General features: G+C 34.6%; 2 protein-coding genes and 1 long non-coding RNA gene across 4 annotated transcripts; 2 read left to right on the top strand and 1 right to left on the bottom strand.

Annotated features, from left to right (window-relative positions):
- Positions 1-226: 226 nt before the first annotated feature.
- Positions 227-8399, bottom strand: LOC110731354 (abnormal spindle-like microcephaly-associated protein homolog). The gene is made up of 19 exons (XM_021911206.1): positions 7562-8399; positions 6134-6602; positions 5955-6040; positions 5442-5555; positions 5157-5345; positions 4906-4971; positions 4763-4819; positions 4170-4292; positions 3965-4078; positions 3472-3579; positions 3283-3397; positions 2938-3075; positions 2334-2710; positions 1920-2097; positions 1562-1800; positions 1065-1254; positions 741-966; positions 480-635; positions 227-365 (listed from the first exon to the last, which is right to left on the bottom strand). The coding sequence occupies exons 1-19, from the start codon at positions 8261-8263 to the stop codon at positions 260-262; spliced, it is 3753 nt and encodes a 1250-aa protein (XP_021766898.1). The 5' UTR covers positions 8264-8399; the 3' UTR covers positions 227-259.
- A 1487-nt stretch (positions 8400-9886) lies between these two features.
- On the top strand, positions 9887-12898 carry LOC110731357. Of its 2 annotated transcripts, XR_002513286.1 has the most exons (5): positions 9887-10491; positions 10771-10878; positions 11254-11334; positions 12196-12263; positions 12471-12898. It is a non-coding gene; the product is annotated as an uncharacterized LOC110731357 (long non-coding RNA). The 2 variants fall into 2 exon arrangements; XR_002513287.1 differs by lacking the exon at positions 12196-12263 and having other exon boundaries at positions 9895-10491.
- A 2794-nt stretch (positions 12899-15692) lies between these two features.
- On the top strand, positions 15693-20090 carry LOC110731358 (derlin-2.2-like). Its single transcript, XM_021911210.1, has 6 exons — positions 15693-15980; positions 17557-17656; positions 18202-18416; positions 18518-18601; positions 18824-18877; positions 19487-20090. The coding sequence occupies exons 1-6, from the start codon at positions 15882-15884 to the stop codon at positions 19667-19669; spliced, it is 735 nt and encodes a 244-aa protein (XP_021766902.1). The 5' UTR covers positions 15693-15881; the 3' UTR covers positions 19670-20090.
- The last annotated feature ends 254 nt before the right edge of the window (positions 20091-20344 follow it).

Below are 20344 nucleotides of genomic sequence, written 5' to 3' on the forward strand. Positions count from 1 at the left end.
AGTTATGAATACAATTAACAAAGGTAAGGAAATACCGAAATATATACATAGTATATCAGCATATGAATGCAGATTTCCTGAAATATGAACACTACAACTTTTGTTAATTGTACTAATATTCAACAAATTTCTAATATATGCACAAATAGTGCAGTTGAATAGAACCTCCAAGAAAACTATTTAAGAAAAAAAAAAAAAAAAAATTAGAGTTGTCCAACAACAAATTCTACAGTTGCACTTGATTTCTATGATTACTAGTTTAAGGCCATGAACTGTGCAGCCCACATGTAATCAAATTCAGCAGTTCAGTGGCCTCTCTCAATCTTCGCTCTGTGGTGTCTTGTGCAGCCGCAGCTCGAGGCTTCCTGCATATGCAATACCATATTCTTAGTATTAACTCGAAAACAGATCCAAGGCAGATTAGAAATTGGTTGGCTTGTTATCTTTAAAATTGATTATAAGGAACAAACAAAATCAACCTCTTCTCATGGTTCGCTTTTCTGGTAAGATCATCCACAAGGGCTTGGAGTCGCTTCAACATGGAAGACAAACCACGTGTTGCTTCAACACTTGTTGGGCGCGTACACAAGTTCTTCAATAGCTCACAAGCAATGAAATAGCCCTCTTCCTTGTTCCTGAACCAGATTCAGATTTGCCAACTTAGTAGACAGCTTAAGAACCCCCCAAAAAAAACCAGGAAGAAAAGGAATTCTAAGCTGTAAATGACATGATATACCAACCTTAGAAACTCTCGAAGGATGGTTTCAATGGATCCTTGATGGGCAACAAGCACATCAGCTAAATGTGCATGTCTTGAAAGGTTTCGGAGAGTAGATAAGCAGTGTTTCATAACTTCCTGATCTGGTATGCTTCGGGTGACTGCAGTTATTTGATACAGCAAGATTTCAATTGCCCCTTCTTCTACAAGCCGCTCACAACATTTCTGCGAATGTGTAGTTGCCATATCTGTGAGCATATGTAGGAAACACATTATATTTTGTTACCGAACATAACTAAAGCTAATTCATCTGAGGAGGAGGGGGTGGTGAGTGTAAGAAACTCACTCAGAGTTGCACAATTATGAAGAATGCCGCTAACAATTTTCATGCCTTTTAGCTCCTTTAGTGCTGCTATCAGTCTATTCATAATTCGCATTCTATCTTCTACAGTGGCAGCAGACTGCTGTATTCTCAAGCGCAGATCAACAAGTTGCTCTTTTGCATGTTTCCTTGCAAGGTAACCCTTCCAATGTGCCTACACAATACAAACTACTCATCAAGAAAATTGGTACAGCAAAGCTAATTTTCATTCCAAAAAAATATTGTTAGCAGTAAATACTTCTTTGTATTCATTGGTTACACATTAGTACATTACACCATCCTCAGTTAGCCACAACCGACACAACAACACATGGGAAAACATAAGATCATATTCCAGCTAGCGTTTAAACTCCAAACTGAGAGTTACAGGAAACTAAATTGGAAGTTGATAGTCCAAACATTAAAATATTTCATTGAGAAAAAAATTCTAGTGAACATTTTAGTTAAGGATTCAATCTTACTTGAATAGTAATGGCATGATGTCTCTCTTTAATTGCTTTTTGACGACAGAGAAATCCACGAATATAATACTGAATAATGACTGCGGCTTCTTTTCTCAATTTGTATTCTAAAACGCTTTTCCACCACCTTTGCAGCTTCACAATTGCATCTAAAACTATACTTAACTCGGTGCTGTATGACCTGTAGCTTGAAGTAAGAGTAGTGTTACCAGAAGCAGCTACACGAAGGGAGGAAGAACCTGCATAAGCCAATTTTTATACAAATGTTCAACATCAAAGTTGTCTCAATTGTCAGAGGAAAATTGTGAAGATTAAGTAAAGGACACGAAGCTTATTAAAGAGTGAATGTTTCAGAAACCTAGGAGTCTATTTCGTGAAATCTTTCCCCTGATAAGGCGTTGGATTTCAGTTGCAGCATTCCTATTGCGATGAAATGCATACCGGCACATCTTAACCCTAAAGGCATTTTGTATTCTTAATGCTGCTTCTTTTTTACGAAGAAAGCTTGTCCTAGCCAACCAACAACGGCAATAACTCTGCAATTACAAATACAAAAAATGGTTACTATTGACAACAGGTATTAACATTGCCCAACAGTCATGGCAAGGTGATGAGAAGAAGCTTCATAATCACACCAAACAGATAGCACAAGCATGAAAAAGGTTGCATCAATTGTTAGCAACATCTGATTGAAAAATAGTAAATGGAGAACTATCAATGGAAGGAAGGGCCTGCAAAATTTTCTTTTAAATAATTGTCTACTCAAACTTACTTGCACCAGAAGAATGCAGTTCCTATGTCTACAAGCGTCTCTACGAGCAATAAACCCCCGAACATGGGATTGAACTATGATAGCGGATTTGGTTGCTATACTATATTCATGAAAAGCCTTCAAATATCTCATGGAGCGAAGAACACTTTGAATCTGAAGAGCTGCTTGCTTTTGCCTCAGAAATCTTCTTCTGAGTATCCAGCCACGTACATGCCTCTGAATCATAGTAGCAGCTGAAAACCGAGTCTGCCAGTACTCACTGACAAGGAATTGCTTCCAAGCATGCTGAATGTTCAGTGCTGATTGCTTCATCTTCAAATATTTCTTGCGTTCAACCACTCTCCTGACATGGCTCTGTATAATTTCAGCAGCATTCACTGCAATAGGTCAACAGAAACAAACTTTAAGACATGACTAGTAGGCTTACATCGCAGAACTTCAGTAATTAAACCAGGTTTTTCCATGTAGAGTTCACAATACTTTAAAGCCCAAAAGAAGCAAACTCAAAAGAAATCATTAATACATTGGCTGAAAGAGTAAAAGTATTAGCAGAAGATAAGATAACAAGTTAGAAAATGGAAAGCACATGATTGTTAATTATCACCTTTCCAAATTTCAAAGCTGCAATTTTCAGCAGAGGGGGGCAGCATAGCAAGAGCATCTGATTGATTAACGCCATCACTATTTCTTTTGTCCATTTCTTGCCACCAGGCCTGGACTGCTTTAAACTTCATTCCACCATCTAAATTTTAATTCAAACAGTTAGGTGAAGAGAATGAAATCAGAGAAGATTGATCATCTTTTCAATTGCTGCATAGAATCCCAGAATCTTAGAGAAGCAAAAGTGACACTGTCAAAGGTTCCAAAATCAACAACTTCATGCATAGTATACAGTGTGTTAACAGCAGCTTACAAACTACATAAAAAGTCATTAATCAAATGAAACAACCTCCAGCAGACCGTTCCCTTTCCTTATGCCATGTAGTTTCGGAACTCATGGACCACCTTTTCCTCTCTGGATTTTGGCATTGGCATCCCATGAGCTTGTGGAAGTTTAGTTTATCCTGTTGAGAGTCGTTTTCAACATAAGTCTCATATCATGACTTAGAAGACAGAATTTTTGAAGCACTGACATTACCTTACTTTTCTTGACAAGCAATTGGGAGGACAAGAAGACCAATAATATGATCACACTCCTGTCATTACAGGCGCCATTGTACTCAAGTATGTCACATATTTGCAAGACCTGGAATGAGAATATGGAGAATCTATTCAAAGCTGAAGTGATAAAAACAGTCAATAATATAATCGAATAAACAAAAATTAAGTGAAATAATGCAATGTATATGCAGGTAGAAATGTTATGCAATGTGTGATACCACCTAACTGTGTTTCACTTAAGAAATAAGATTAGTTGCATTAGGCAACTGTAAGGTGTTAAATTTTAGAGTAGATTGCAGGAATTGTGTTATGTTCTAAATTTCTAATTCTAAAAATTGTTTTTCTTTCATGGTCTTGAGTCACTGCCTTCATAAATATAACTAAAACCTTTGTCAACTTTCAAAAAATGAAATGAAATGTCTTCTTTCAAATCATAAATGGCCACATTTTAGCTGAAGTAAAGCATTCACCTCAGGAAAATTTCCCAACAATGTTGTCAACTTCTGAGATAAGACAAAGTTGTGTACTGCATCTGAAGTATCCCGCATAGACACAATTGATCCTTCATTTGTATCATTGAGGTCCTGTAAGAAAGTATAGTGTGAGATTAATGACCAAAAGAAAGCAGAAAAAGTGAAATATCATATAACCAACCATAGAAAAAGAAAAGCATACCTTAATTGAACAAGAACAATGAAGTTCCTTCCGGAAATAGAAGTCCAGCAGGCACCACATAGCTTTCCCATCAACCAATGAAGACAGATTTTCCATCTTGACATCATAGTTTCCACAGATTGCCTGCGACAACATAAGTACATATTCCAGCTTGGTTATCAAAAAAACACATCACAACAAACTTCTCAAAAAAATATTTTTTTAAAAAAAAAAAACGTGAACAAGGGTATCAGTTCCTGAAGAGATGACACACAAAGTACACAACCATGACTTGAGGGCAAGTAATGGTGATAAAAGTCATAGAACAATAGAGACAAAATCACCCACCTTCTGTGCCAACATTCAATACTTCTTAGCATCTTTCTACAATTTTTAACTTGACATCAGAGCATAAATTCCAAAACAAATATCATCCTAATTTCCTAATACTCACTTAGAACTTAACTAAAAAAATCCATCTGTTTTGACATGAAAGATGTTGTAGCAAATATGACAAAGGGAAACATCACATAGAATTGACTCGAGTCACTAATTGATCTCCAATTTAGAAACTAACTATGCCTTTGGATGCACAAAGGTTAAGTAGCCCCTACCTTCATCCAGTGTAGGAGCATATCTAAATGATTACTTGTATCTACATCCATGAGTTCCTGTAAAATGGATGGCAAAATCCTAGTCACAAACATGGCTATTGTTCAGGAAACTGAATATTAAGTAATAAAATTAGGATACATACAGTATGAGCTTTACTGATTTTAGGAATTTCCTCTGACAAAATCTTCTTAGTTACAAGTCGAGGTAGCTGCAAGGAAGACAAAAGGCAGGGCAAATGCTGAATGCTACCTTGTCAAGAAAGCAAATGACTACATATTATCATGTTTTAGTTTATAATTTTACTTTTAGAATTATTTAATTGAACATGCAAAACATCATGTCAACTTATAAACCATTCCTCCTTAAGGCATGTGACCCACAGATATCACAGACCTGCAGATGAACAAATACATTCCACAACAAGGAAAGCACAAGTTCCTTGTCTCCATTAGCAACATCCTCTCCAACTATCATTGTACCATCATCATCGAGTAGGGAAACACCTGCCTGCTTGAGATATTCAAGCGCAGTGCGACAATTTGCCAATTTCTTCTTATTAGTATCTGATGGAAGCACCACTTTCTGCTCAATATACAGCATGTCAATAATAGATTAGAAAGTTAACATAATACCCAGAAAGGCTACAATGTAGGTTGTTATGTTTTAAGAAAGTCTAACCAGTAGAATAGAGGAGTCATGTTGTAAGAGCTGAATAGCTCGACATAGCCTCACACCATCCTGAATATCTTGAAATAGATCTGTGATTCTGAAGTCATACTCAATGAGAGGATTCTGCACATAGACAATTATCTTTCATCTTAAACATTTACTTGATATACTGCATTGATGTTGTTTAAAAAGATAATAAAGCACACTACTTATAGATACTATAGAATCCTAAGTGCATGCTAAACCACTAACTTAAGAATTATACTCCCTCCATCTGAGACCTAAGTTAACATATCAGCTTTAAGTTTATCTCACCACTTTTTCTCTCAAGTTGGGACTCACACCCACATGCTTCTTTCTCTATACTATTTCTTCTTCCGTTATCTCCATGGCTCCATGCTTTTAAGCAGTGTTAACTTAGTTCTAAGGGTTGATACAAGGTACTTTTACAGCCATAATGATAGTAATTACTACTAGGATACTGGGAAATCATAACAGTAGGAAAAGCTGCTTAGTACTTACCTGTTGGTATGATACTTTGTACCCCACAATCACTAGATGTGCAAGTAGATTACCCTCTCCATGCATGACTTCAGATGATAAGAAATCTGATTATTGCCATCAAACAGGAAAAGTCAACTTAGGAATGATGTCAGGCTCACTAACTCGGGTAAGAAAACAGCCATAACTAATACTCTTACCGTTTATCAATTGTCGACTTGATTTGATGTTAGACTTCACATTAAACAACAGGGGAGAACCTCCATCTAGCCCATCAATACCATACTTGATAGGCAAGCTACTCTGGCATTTACCTCTATCAAGTATAAGAACAAGCATCAAAAATCTCTTTAGTATGACATTGCCTAAAGTTTCAAAGTAACCCGGCCTGTACATGCCATCAACCAACTTATTATACGCATAAGTTTTTGCCAGACCCGCGTGTGAGAACAACTGTTTTTCAATCACCATCTTAAGAAATGCAATATCGTCTTCCCTATTAGAATCTTCCTTAGGCAACAAAGAGTCACCACCAAAGATAATGTACAATCCAATCTGAAGCCAAACTGGATTGTAGCTCATAAGAACTTTGATAGCCTTTTCTCTCATTCCAACATCAGTGACTAAGGGACAATGTGCCTTCATTTTAAGCCTGCCTTCATCAATATTCTGAGAAACAAGACAGCATATGAAAGTGAGAAAAAATTCTCAAACAAGGACAAGTTAAGACCTTATTGGATATTAGACTAGACAAAAAGTAACGATTTTCACTCCCATACTGAAATTGTGAAGTATCCTCAGTAATCATTACTGCAATGATTTTTTTTACCTAATCAGAAGTTTAGAACTATTCACTAAATAGCATACAGCACCAATCCATCTAAATTGACGATTATTTTCTCACCCATGTTTCAGAAATCAGAATGCAGGAGCTATTGTTCACATTTCCATTTGTTCTATATATTTTCATTCAAGAGCATGAATTCGACAAAATTTTATAAAGATTGCAGGCTTTCTGTATTTCTACTTTTCTTGGACAAAAGGCTTCATTAAGTCCATATTCCTTGCATTAGGAAGAATTATTCATGTAGATTAATGTTTACTAATTACTACAATCCATAATATAAAATTGTCCACGTACTTAAATAAATGGGTCTAATTCATTCTAGGAATACTATTGATATAAAATTCCATTTGTGTTCTTACATTTCAATTCTACATTAACAGAACTATGTTGTCATATAAAGCTACATCTTTCCAGTTGGAGACTTAGAGGTTTGGAGCATATGCTAATGCTAAGCAATTGCAAATTTACAATGCAAGCTAGACAATTAACCTTCAATCAAAAGTTGGAGACTTGGAGCATATGCTAATCCTAATATCTAAAAATACTCACATAAGTGCTCTAATCAATCCCGAACTTGCAATATGATACAATATACATGTTACACTAGTCGTGGCCAGTCTAACAAAACTAAGTCGCGTGTTTTATTCCTAAACCCAATCCATACAGTCATACACTAAAACATACTGTGTTAATATCGAACAATAATCGAGAAATATCAATAAGACTAAAAATAAATGTGACACATAAACATTAATAAGACATTAAGACATAAGAAGCACACCTTAGCAACTTGAGACATTGCAGTGAAAACCTCCATACACCCCTCCAAACTCAAATACTCCCTCATCCTCACCTCCAAGTCGTCGAAACTACAAACCTCTCGTAACGACTTCCACAAAAACCCGAACCTCTTCTTCGAACTCAAAACCTCCCGGCGATCCTCCTCCATGAAACCACCCCCTTCCTCCCTCTGCCTCTTCGGCAACCTCCAACCACCGCCAACACCACCACCAAACACATTCTCTCTCTTCCCTCCACTCCGTCCACCACCACCACCGGAGGCGTCGCCTCCATCCCCGGCGCCGGCGCCGCCGTCATCGCAACCGCAAGACCTAGGGTTTTCAAACAAAAAATTAAGCCAAGCAGTGAGCGACTTGGCTAAAGACTTCATCGATCTCTCCTTCTTAACTTCCTCCTTCCGGGACGACTGCGCCACCTCAAGCTCGAACTGACGGAGTTTACTCACCGCCGGTGAAGACGGCCGGCGACGGCGGCGGGCGGTGGAGGAGGAGAGAGAAGATGAAGGGGTTTGCATTTGTTTGGAAGCAGTGAAGAATCTGGGAGTGGAAGATTGGAAGATTCTAGAAGAAGAGGTTTTGGGTTTTGGGGTTTTGAAATTGGAAATGTCTTTGAAGAGTGAAGAAGAAGGGAATGAAGGAATGTTTGGAGATGGAGATGGCGGTTGCCGATTTTCAGACGCCATTGTTGAAGATGAAGAAGAAGAAGAAGAAGAAGAAGATGAAGAAAATGGCGTCGGAAGTTTTTTCTGGGCGCTTTTGTATGGATGATTATCGGATTTGGGAGGAGTTTGTCTGAATGAATGAATGTATGGATTTGAAATGTAACTGGTTGTTTTTTTTTTTCAAATTTGAATTTTGGAGAGAGAGAATAAGCGGTAAAATCAAGTGTTGAGGATTATGGGTTGAGGTCTTGAAGAATTATTATGGTAGGTTATTCCAGAGTTGGAAACGGAATCGGTGGGTTCGAAATTGGAATTAGACTCGGTGGTTCTTATTTCAGGTTATAAATTAAGGAATCGGTTATATTTAGTAGCAATTTCAATTCTCGATTTGTTTGGACCCAGAACAAGTTGGATATTTGGTTACCCAACATATGTTACACCAAATAAGTTTTTAAAAATATAATTATGTTAAATGTATCTAGTTAGTAAAATAAATAAAATATTGATAATACTCAACATAAATAAAATAGCTTAATGCATATATAAATACAAGTGTTAAACGATAAAAATGAAAATAGGTTGATAAAGTGTAAATTTCACATTTTTTTTTTATGTACACTCTGTTTAAATTAATGTAATTTATAATTGTGTTTTACAATAAGTAATTTTAGAGTAATCTTTAATCAATTGAGATGAATTTACTTTTTTCGCTAACTGAGGTAATTTTTATTTATTTTTGAGTAACTTTTAATTATTTAAGTACAAGTTTACAACGAGTGTAAAATATTTATAGAATATCATCTTACTTCGCTTTTACCATAAGCACGACATGAATCCCCCATTTGTAGCAACTTCGAATCCTGCTTTGCCCATCCCTTCACGAACTCACACATGTTCCCCATGTCATCTTTATTTAATAGCAAACCATAGCCACAATCCTCCCACTGTCCCACGTATCGCGTACCCTTACACACTTAACAGAACATGCTAAACATATTCACTCTCTTTTTGGCACCACAAACTGATAATGTGATCAATTAAAAGCCGTTTTTGGAGCAAATCCCTCACTATAAACTGTGGCAGAACTAGATTTTTTTTTAGGGGAGGGGGGCAAACTATGTAGTAGTATCTTGTGAATAACACGGAGTATATTGAAATGTCCAAAAAGAACGAGACCAAAAAAATAATAATAATAGAAGTGTTAGGGACAATATTTAAATTTGGGACTTAAAGAGCTTAATTTTCATCCAAAGCCAACTCAGGTATAATACAATTAATAATTTGATGCCAGCATTTAATTAATAACCAAACCAAGGGGGAGGTCAATGCCCCTCAGCCCGACATCCCCCCTTGGTTCTTGCCCCTAGCTCTAGAGAAAGTGACGCACCTTCGGAGTAACATCCAACTTCCACACTTTTAACAAAAGCTTGATGAAAAGCGTCCAAGGTACATGGTCGTATACCATTTACCTGGCATGTAATATAAGCTGATTTAATTGAATAGTAGATGTCTTTGGAAGTTGCCTAAGTTGCCTAGTCATTACATCCATATTAGCTCAAAGGGGTAGCAAGCTAATTAATGATACATTTTTTTGTCCCTCATTGAAAACTTGATCAATAGTCCCATATTCCCACTTTAATCTACAACCCTTAAAATGTTTCACTTGTTCCCCTTATGAATAGTGTTCACATGTGTGGGGGACATGTGTGTGTATTTTTTTTAAAAAAAAAAATTTGAAGAAAATCACATGTTCTTCTTCTAACCTTCTGCCCTTCTATCTCTTTCTTTTCATGATTTATGCAACCTTGCTTTTTACCTAGAAATTAGCCACTTTGTTTTTTTTCAATTTTCTTCTCTTCCCTGATCGATGATGTTGACAAATAAGACTTGCATTGCCAACAAATGAATCTTCACCTTCTGAATTCTAATAAAGTAACTTAACATCATTTCCAATTACCTCAATGGTGTGATTCAAAAATTCAAGAGGAGAGCCACATCTGAAGAATCTGCATACGATTGCATCAACTTAGCCAACAATGGAATCTGCAATTCACTTCCCCTACTTTCTCCTCCTCTATACGCCCCTTTTCTCTCTCTTCTTCCCTTTTCACTTTCTCTACAACCATCAACAATGAACCTGCCATCCACGGTCACCACTCAGCACTATCAAACTACGAGAGACCGAGGAACGGAAGGATGAATAGCCGCTGAACGAGGAGATAGAAAACAGATCTAGAACGAAGGTGAAGGTGAAATCATCGGTCAAAGAATTTTGTTTTTTACATGTCAATTGCTAATTTTTATTGGGGGTTCGATTGATTGAGTGTTAGTCCTGTTAGATGTTAATTTTGCCAATATGTGCTACATTTGTTAATTTAATTTTTATAGAATTGATCTACTAAATTACTAAAAGTCCAGAATTGAGGATTTTGTATTGTGCTTTTAGATGATTTTGAAACAAATACCAGTATATAAGCTTAATTATCAAAGCATAAGCCCTAAACCCCTAATTCGTTTTTGTTGGGCAGATTTTTTGGAAAGGCAAGTTCTGGAATCTCAGAGGCTATAAGGTTCATCTCCGTATGTATTAATTGGTCATCGATCTAGCTTTTATTCACGATCAATTTTCTAACTTGGTAAGTAATTTCTGTAATTGATCATCAATACTTTGATGGGTTGAATTTATTTCCCCCAACTATTAATCAGAATATTCCAATTTGAGTTTTTGATCATCGATTTACTTGTTCTTCATCTGGTTTTAATTAATTCGACCCCATTAATGCAAATAGATTTTCTGGGTTTTTTTGACAAAAAATTGAATTTATAAGTTGCTTATATTAGGATTTTGATTAAAAGTTCTCTCAAAATTTGTGCAACAACTGTTAATTTTACCATTAAATTTAACACGGTCTCAAATGTGGGAACTTCAATTATCCTGTGTATTTTTATGTTTTAATGTTGCATTTCTCTTTATTTTAAAAAAAATAAATTATTTTTGTGTATTTTTTCAGGTTTTAAGTTAGTCTCTGATTGTGATTGCCCGCAAATATTGAAGTTATCAACTTCTATTCTGATCATTGATGCTAATCAAGGTAGGGATTGTTCAATTTAATAATTTTTTCAGTCATGTTTCGCCATTTTGACACTTACAAATGCTACAGTTATGATATTCATAGACCAATAACAATTCAACCAAAGAAAAAAGTTGGGTTAGTGGATTTCTTTTACTGGAATTCTTAATATGTCCTTTAACAGACATTTATTCCATTGCTAATATTTATTTTCTTTTGATTGTTTGTAGAGTGACGTTTATACTTTTGTTGTCCAAGTTAAATAACTTAACTTCAATGATAATAATAATTTTATTTTTCAGTAAAACTAAGTTCATAAACATAAATTAATTTTAGTAAAAATAATTCCAATTTAACAAAAAATTACTTAAGTTCAGGAAGTAAACAATGTAGTAGGCTAGGTTTCTCTAATTGGTCAATATTCTTATCTATATCTGTACTCTACACTTTTTTTTTTGAAAGGATATCTATACTTTACTTAATTTGTGCTTGATTCATTAATTTCTCTTTTTAAGATTGGTTTATATTAGGGAATTTTGGATAATGTGGTTGATTTAGAAATAATTGATGATTTGGCTGTATACTTTATCCTAATGTGATGAATTTACTGAGTGGATTAATGATCAATGCAAGTTGCTGATCATTTAATATAAGCTTCAATTTTGTGAGCTCATCAATTCGTCACACTTTTCTTGTTTGGTGTGTTGTGCATGCCCATTATAACAAAGAACTTTACCTTCGGAAGTGTCATGTTGATTGTCAAAAATGTAAGAATGAGTGAGATTCCACTAATCAGGTAGATTAACCTAAGTTGGAAAGTTGGAAAGTCGATTTATCATTAAGTTTAGTTATTTTATAATTTTTTTTTAATCCCTTTTTCAGTTTTGCGGGGGAAGGTAGATCAGTGGCGGCAGTGAGAAATTGAAACCTTGAAAATTAACATATACACGGTTAGGGTTTTACACTTAAATTCTAAAATTTGTGGGTTTTGATTCTAGAAGAACCTTTCTATTATTATGATTTCAATTTTAACTGTATTTTAGCTAGAAATCTGGTTCAATTAAAGTGTTTTAGCTGTATTTTAGCTAGAAATCTGTCTGACCTCTAAATCGAGGTAATTGGTGAATTGTGATTTAATTTGTTATTGTAATTGGCAGGTGTCAACTCTTGAATCATTTATCTTGAAAGGGGGAAGAGTAGGAGAGAAGGATGTTGTAAATGTCGTGAAATTATTAATGAATGAATTGATCAAATTCGATGGAATTATCATCGACGGTGATGTGAATTTACAAAGAAAGATGCAGGAAAACTCTTATGATACAAAGAAAGTATGTTCAGACTTTGGATGTGCTAAAGGCAAAAAAACTCGGCACCGGCAGCAAATGGAGCTCATAGGATGTGTGTGGATATGTTTTTTTTATTTTTTATTTTTTATTTTTATTTGAGGAAAAAGGTTATTAGCTAAGTTGGCTTACTTGACTATTTATCCTAAACAATATTTAGGAGCAAATTCATGTTTGTAACAGTGCGAATTGATCATTGTTGAGGGGTTTGAATGTACTTTCATCTAAAAAGTTAGGGGCAATACTGACATTTTTCATGGAATACAGCAGAATTATCGCATGCAACCCAAATAATAACAACATCAGAATTTTACCGGACATCTATATGAAATTGAAAGCAATACATTTTACTTGCACTACATTTTACTCCAGGACACCGCAGAATTTCACAACACCAAGACATACAAGACATCTACATGAAAGCAATGTACACCCTCTGTCCCTATTTTTTTTTTCTCATTTGACTTTTCACGATCTCTAATACGTCATATACATATCTTATGATGTATATAACTCCAAATCTATATGCGTAAAAATTATAAAAACTTAATATTAATAAAATATACAATGAGGAAAATCCAATAAGACCTCACTTGACTATATTATCCTTTATAGACTAATGAGAATTTAGAACCAATAGTTACAAAGTTTGACGCAATAGTTTGCAATGGGGTAAAAAAAAAAACATTTTTAATACAATTCAATTTATCAACATGTAAATTCACTAATTAATATACATTTGTTTATAATTACCTAAATAAAAACTACAAATTAGCCAAAAAAATTTACACTTCCGGTCTCACACACTAGCAACACCAAATTGCCTTGCGCGCGTAGCACTGCCCTAGTCTATTAAAATTATTGATGTTCCACCACATATAAGTGATGTCATGCCATCCACTATGTTACTATGTACGAAACGCCCCTGGTCATCAACGAGCTAAGAGTTCTGCCAAAGGTTAAAACAAGCTCTTGACCCGACTCTCCACAACATCCCTCATTAGAAATTTGAACTAAGAGAAGCAACAAGAAAATTGCAATTAGGATAAGACAATAGGAGGAAATACAAGTTTATCAATTTGATAAACAAGACATGTTTATCAAATGGCAATTATATAAATATTTGGTCTTGACATTTGAGCTTATATAATAAAAAAACTCAGTGTAGTACTTATGTACAATTGTCACTCTTCACGGCGTTATTTGACAGAAGTGAAACTCACAAACATCCACTTGTTCAGGAAGAAGGTTAGACCAACTTCTATGGAGATTTCAATGGGGGAAGAAAAGCTCACAAGCAATCGATAAACACCTACCCTTAAGGGTTTTTGTTTAATAACCATACCCTTAATTTCTCCCTTTTATCTTAGGGTTTTTGTTTAATTCGGCGGCGAAGCCGCCGAGAATGGTGGTCGAAAATGGAGGTACTTGAGGTTGGCGAAATCCCCATATTAGCAACTTGAAGAAGGAGGCAAAAAAGATGAAGGTGGGTGGGGAAGAGACAAAGTCTCCATTGTTGTGCAATGGCTGGAAATATACGAAGAAGATGAAGATGGAACAATAACAGCAGCTAGTTAACTGTGATTATTAAATTACATAACCACCCTTCAGTATCAACTGAAAATGACGCTTTTACCCCTTGATAAACTTCAATTGTTTATCAAATTGATAAACTTGGGTAGCCCCAGACAATAGAAATGATAAAATTATGAATATCAATTATACACCGTATTTGATTTTAATAATAGAATCATTCAGTCACGCATAGATTAGTGTAAGGCCCTATTCTTTTCACCTTAAAAATATAATATTAAGTAAAAATAATTTCAGTTCAGTAAAAATAAGTTCAGTTCAGTAAAATTCAGTTTTCTTAAAGAATAATTATAATAGAAAATCAGTAAAAATAATTTTAGCCCAGTAAAAATAATTTAAGTTCAGTTAAAATAATTTCAGTTCAGTAAAAATAAGTTCAGTTCAATAAAAATAATTTCAGTTCAGCAAAATTAAGGTGAATCAAACAGGGCCTAATACTCCCTCCATTTGAATTAATTACTCTATTTCTACTTTTTGCATTGTTTATTTGTCCAACTTTAACTAATGTTTGTGATTTATACACAAGAAAAAAAAATAAGACTTGTGGATACTTGTTTGAATCGTCTCAATGAATATATTATTAATTTTTAGAATTTATACTTATTCCTAATTAAAAATATTATTAATTAAAAATTAGCATCGACGTGTGTACTTTGAAAAAAATGGAGCAAATATTTAAAAGGGTAATGTTATATGTAGTCCTAAGGGCTGTATATAAGCATTAAATATACTCTTGGGAATTGTATAAAATTAGGAATTTATGACAAAAACACGCGTAAATCAGTGTTATTAGTGTTTATATTTTGATGATTTTTTTAACTTTTTACGATTTTCAAGTGTAAATTTAATGCTTATATGTAGTATTAAGGGGTATGTATAACATTTTCCTATTTAAAAATGGAAGAATTACGACGATAAAAAAATCAAGTTTAGAGAGAATCGGGAAAATACAATTGGGTCGTGCGTTTTACACGCCATATGATTGGACAAACAAATGTCATCTGAAATTTAATAGGCTCTATATATATATAAGATAGAGGCCTTCCAAAAGGAGGTTTGATAGGTACTTGTATATACATATCAAGGGGCATTTGAGACATTTCGCATGAAATTTACCCATCTCTCTCCTCCTTTTCTCTCACCCCCACGTGCTGGATTTAAGTGTACCACTGGGTGATTAATAGTATCACTAGATGATCAAATAGTGTCATTGAACATTCTGTGGTACTATATATTCACTCAATGGTACTGTATATTCATTTAGTGGTACAAACTATTTATAGAAATAATATCAGTACATATTCAATGATATTATATAAGCTTTTAGTGGTACATTTAAAAATTGGTCCAACTTGCTAATCTCTCTCCTCCTTTCACCCCCATGTGCTTACTATACTTTTTAATATTTTAAGGAATGATATGTATTTGCAAATACATATCAAACCTTCATCATTAGTACTTCCTCATATATGATTCACGCAAATTCACCTGCAAAATTTCATTTTAATCCCAACTCAATTTAAAGCGTACAAATACCAATTCATTAGCTCGAACTCCAAATACTTTCTCTCTCCTCTTAAGCAACATCAAACACAGTTCGATTGAATCGAAGTTTATACAAGAGTGTTTGAGATGGCTCAAGCGGTCGAAGAATGGTATAAGCAGATGCCAATCATCACTCGATCTTATCTCACTGCTGCAATTGTTACAACAATCGGATGTTCTCTTGATGTATGTTATAATAATCAATTATTCAATTGATTTTCTAGTTTATTTGATTTTTGTTGCTGTTTTGATTGATTTTGAGCTTGGATTTTGATTTTTTTGGGTTTTTTTTATTGAATTGGGCATCTGGGGTTGGTTTTTTGTTTGATAATTTGAACTGGGTATTGTTCAATTTTCTGGGATAGTTTGATTTTTGTTGTTTGTATTAGTTTTGGGACAATTAGGGTTAGATTTTTTGATGATATGAATTGGGTTTATGCCTACAATCTTGAATAAGGGTAATTCTGAATTGGGCATTCTTCTTTGATATGTAATTGAATATTATTATATTAAGTTTCTGGCATTGTGTTCAGCTTGTTGGTAGAATGTTTATGGTTGATGAGCTTGAGGCAGATGGTTTTGCTCTATTTGCTAGTTTCTTGAGTGGAGATTTTGTTTGATTCAGATGGTCCGAAAATTCGGAGATCATAGAAAATTAAGTTTTTTTTTTTGTGTGGGTTTAGGATGGTTTTTATACACAACTTTTTTTTTTGTTTGGAAAGAAATTATGGTAATATGTTTGTTGTTTGAATTCCAGGAATCCAGGATAGGATGTCGTTGCGGTTTTGTAGTATCGTTGTGTCTATCTGTTATAATAGATTAATAGTATGAAGCTCAAAGCAGATTCAATTCATAGTTGAGTTATAATTGGCATAGTTAGAAATGCTGTAGCATAGTTAGGAGCGAGGATGCTCAATCATTGACCATAAAGCGTTTTGATATAGCTCAGAATCTCAGATGCTCGGTAGATGTTAATTCCTACGGAGTATTATATATAAAGCGTTTTGATATAGCTCAGATTCTCGATTTTCCTTGAAAAAGAAAAAAGAAAAGGAAAAAAAAAATGAAAAAAAGAAACTGAGTCTCTATAGTGATAGGTAAAGGAACTCGTAGTGAAGTACTTATATTTTGCTGATACAGAAATGCCAATTCACACACTTCTGCTTTTGTCTGTTGCTTATATTGTGTAATGCAGTCCAAACATAGCATTAGAGACTTAGAGTAGTCTGATTGTATAAGTACTAAATATTAGCTTTGTGAATTTGGGTGTTTTTTTAAGTCAATTTATAGAGGCCTAATGTAACATGATGAAGGCAACATGACTGGTGTTTGGCAGCAACATGTATATTTGTATATGCATGCTGCATGCACTATTCCAGTCATATTAGAGATAGCATGCCTTTTTTCTTTTAGTAATAATATGTACTATTATGCTGATATACCAATATCAGTTTGTAACATAAGTGTTTGTCTCTGAAGTTTGATACGAAATACAGGCTAGTATTTAAAATTTTAATATTATTGTTTATCTTAGAATTAGAAAGCAAAGGTGAGGCAAAGGTCATGTGGTGAATTACAGATCTGCCTTCAACTTCTCTATATTTTAGACTCAACATTCCACCTGTGTCAGACTGTCATTAATATATTCTTTTATTTTAAAGTAGTAATTAATTTGTAAAGTTAACTACTTCCTATTGATAACTTTGTCATGCATTTATCTGGAAATACAAATACACATGATATGTATTTTAATGATTTGCAGATTATTTCCCCGTACAACCTGTACTTGAATCCACGGTTAGTAATGAAGCAGTATCAATTTTGGCGACTTGTAACAAACTTCTTGTACTTCCGAAAAATGGGTAATTTCACATTTTTCTTCTTTTTTCTCCCATCAACTTTTGGCTGAAGTTATCTGTTCATGTGATGTTTAGTTGCCTTATGCTGTATATGATTATCCATTGGGGTTTGTGAGTTTTTCTCGTCTTGTGCAAGCATTTCTTTCACATTGTTGGATAGAGGTCTTGCACATCTGGTTAAATGTAATTACCCTACAAGTCTTTAATTGTAAGTAAGTTAAGTCTGTAATATGACTTTAACAATTACAAATGTTTTTATTTTTTTAATTTGTACTCTCTGTTTAACCTTGGCTGTCTTGGATGGGAAAACATAAATGTTAAAAGGAGTGATAGAAATGATAAAAAATTGCACCTCTTAAAAGAGCTAGGCATTGATATCCAGAAAGTAATATCAATTTTTTAGGAAAATCTTAGTCAAATTTAGGAAGTTATATTTGCCTAATTGCCTATTCTTGAACCAAACATTTGATACTCTGATTAGTGGGTGGCCAGAATTAGTTCACTGGAGCTGATTTGTTTACTTCAATATGAATTCTTCTTCTTGTTAGATTTGGACTTTCTCTTCCACATGTTCTTTCTCGCGCGATATTGCAAACTTCTGGAGGAAAACTCATTCCGGGGAAGGACTGCAGATTTCTTTTACATGCTCTTGTTTGGGGCTACTGTTCTGACTGGAATTGTTCTTGTTGGAGGAATGATACCATATGTGTCTGAGTCGTTTGCAAGAATCATATTCTTGAGCAATTCTTTGACATTTATGATGGTCAGTTTTTTTTCTTTTCCTTGTGTCCATTTTTTGCATCAATAGTGCCATAGTGGTATCTGCTCTTTTACGGTGCCCTCATATTTTTGGTTAATATGCAGGTGTATGTGTGGAGCAAGCAAAATCCTTTTATCCATATGAGCTTCTTGGGCCTCTTTACATTTACCGCAGCTTATCTTCCATGGGTAAGAACTGCATTAGGATAAAAGTATCTGCTTTGTGCCTGTTATTAAAGTCATGGAAACCAAATATACAACTGTAAAATATTGCATATAAAACCTCTAGGTTCGTGTATCTAAGTTGTACTCATTGTCACAACGCGCAATGCTGGCCGCCTTTTCGATAATTATTTGCTATCTGCAAGTATAATCATATACAAAATACTAAATTGCTTTCTCTAATTTCAGGTGCTGTTGGGATTCTCTATCCTGGTTGGCGCCAGCCCCTGGGTCGACCTTCTGGTATCTCCTTTAAACCTTTTTGTATCTTTTAACGAAATTTGGTGGTTGGTTAGATTTCATATTCTATGTATTTGGAATCTTTGTTAATTACAAAGTTAATCTGTAAAGAAATTGAACTTTTCAAGGGTAGACAAGGCAATTTCAACTGCATAGCTTAATGTCACCCTCAAATTCTTATTTTTTTTGGTTGTCCACTTCAGGTCTTATCATTGAGGACTGTGTTTTGTGGTAAAATTGGAATACCAAATAAGTACCGGTGCATTAAATTTAATGCTGTTAACCTACTGTTAAGAGTAAAGCTTTCTTATGAGAGATTTTCCACTTGAGGGTCATTAATAAGGGTTTCGAATAAGTCAGGGTTGTTTTGAGTAAAGGCAAATATGTAGTGGTTCATTTTTGTCAATTTTCCTTATGAAAACCTTTCTAGAGTCTGGGATCAACTGTTTCTTGTCATGTTTTGCCTACGTGATTTATAGTGGTTCTAATAAATGATGTCCATATAAATATATAGAGATGATTTTGTATCTCGATATCCTGCATAAGTTATGAACTTTGCTAGTCTTTTCTTGGACTCCATTGGCAACAACAATTAATGGTTCTGGTTTGCAGGGAATGATTGCTGGACATGCTTATTATTTCCTTGAAGATGTATATCCAAGAATGACAGGTCGTCGCCCTCTTAAAACTCCGTCCTTTATCAAAGCGCTGTTTGCTGATGAGCCTGTTGTGGTAGCACAGCCCGGGAACGTCCGTTTTGCAGCCCCTGCAGCAGACGAGCTTCATCAAGATTAATCTCTTCTTAAAACCCAAGACTCTATAGCCTTGTGTTTTCTTGTAATTATTTTATATGCGGCAATAGTTGGGGCTGAACACGGTTGTTGCCGTTGCAAGATTTCATTTAACTGATGACTAACTATAGGCTAATGTTAATTATTGTGACAGTGATGATTACTCTGTTGGGAATGTAGCATTATTACATTGTAGCTGTACTGTAAACTTCCAGTTTGACCAATTTGACTTTTTTCCAGTCAAAGCTAAGTCACTGGATATTTTCATTAGTGTAGGCCTATTCTCCGTGCATTTGTTAAATTTCCAACACTTCTTTTGTGCTTATGATTTGAGAGTTTGAGATACGACTTTTTTTGTGTTCAAGACAATCTTGGAATGAGATGTGTGGATTAATTCGAATTTGGGAGGCATATTGTTTTTCTTTGATCTGCCTTTTCATTTGCCAGTTGCTCGTTAACTTCTAATCTTCATTATATTATTGTATACTCGAGAGGTGAACTCTATATTATGTAAAGGCAACTTTGATGAATCAAGTACTATTGAGTCTTTTCTTACCACCTCCGCTCATGGTTATCACTTCCAAAGTTGCAGATAACCATTAACGGAGGTAGTATATTGTTGAAAGGCGATTATTATGTTATACAAAGGTGGTTTCATAACGCATTAGTCCATATCACT

Source organism: Chenopodium quinoa, unplaced genomic scaffold (assembly GCF_001683475.1).
Source record: "Chenopodium quinoa cultivar QQ74 unplaced genomic scaffold, ASM168347v1, whole genome shotgun sequence".
NCBI lineage: Eukaryota > Viridiplantae > Streptophyta > Magnoliopsida > Caryophyllales > Amaranthaceae > Chenopodium > Chenopodium quinoa.

Coding starts and splice junctions, on each gene's coding strand:
- LOC110731358 (XM_021911210.1), top strand. CDS start 15,882: ATGGCTCAAGCGGTCGAAGAATGGTATAAGCAGATGCCAATCATCACT. Junction 17,657..18,201: donor CTTGTACTTCCGAAAAATGG/GTAATTTCACAT, acceptor TCTTCTTGTTAG/ATTTGGACTTTCTCTTCCAC. Junction 18,417..18,517: donor ATTCTTTGACATTTATGATG/GTCAGTTTTTTT, acceptor GTTAATATGCAG/GTGTATGTGTGGAGCAAGCA.
- LOC110731354 (XM_021911206.1), bottom strand. CDS start 8,263: ATGGCGTCTGAAAATCGGCAACCGCCATCTCCATCTCCAAACATTCCT. Junction 6,041..6,133: donor AAGTCGACAATTGATAAACG/GTAAGAGTATTA, acceptor GGCAATAATCAG/ATTTCTTATCATCTGAAGTC. Junction 2,098..2,333: donor ACTGCATTCTTCTGGTGCAA/GTAAGTTTGAGT, acceptor TTGTAATTGCAG/AGTTATTGCCGTTGTTGGTT.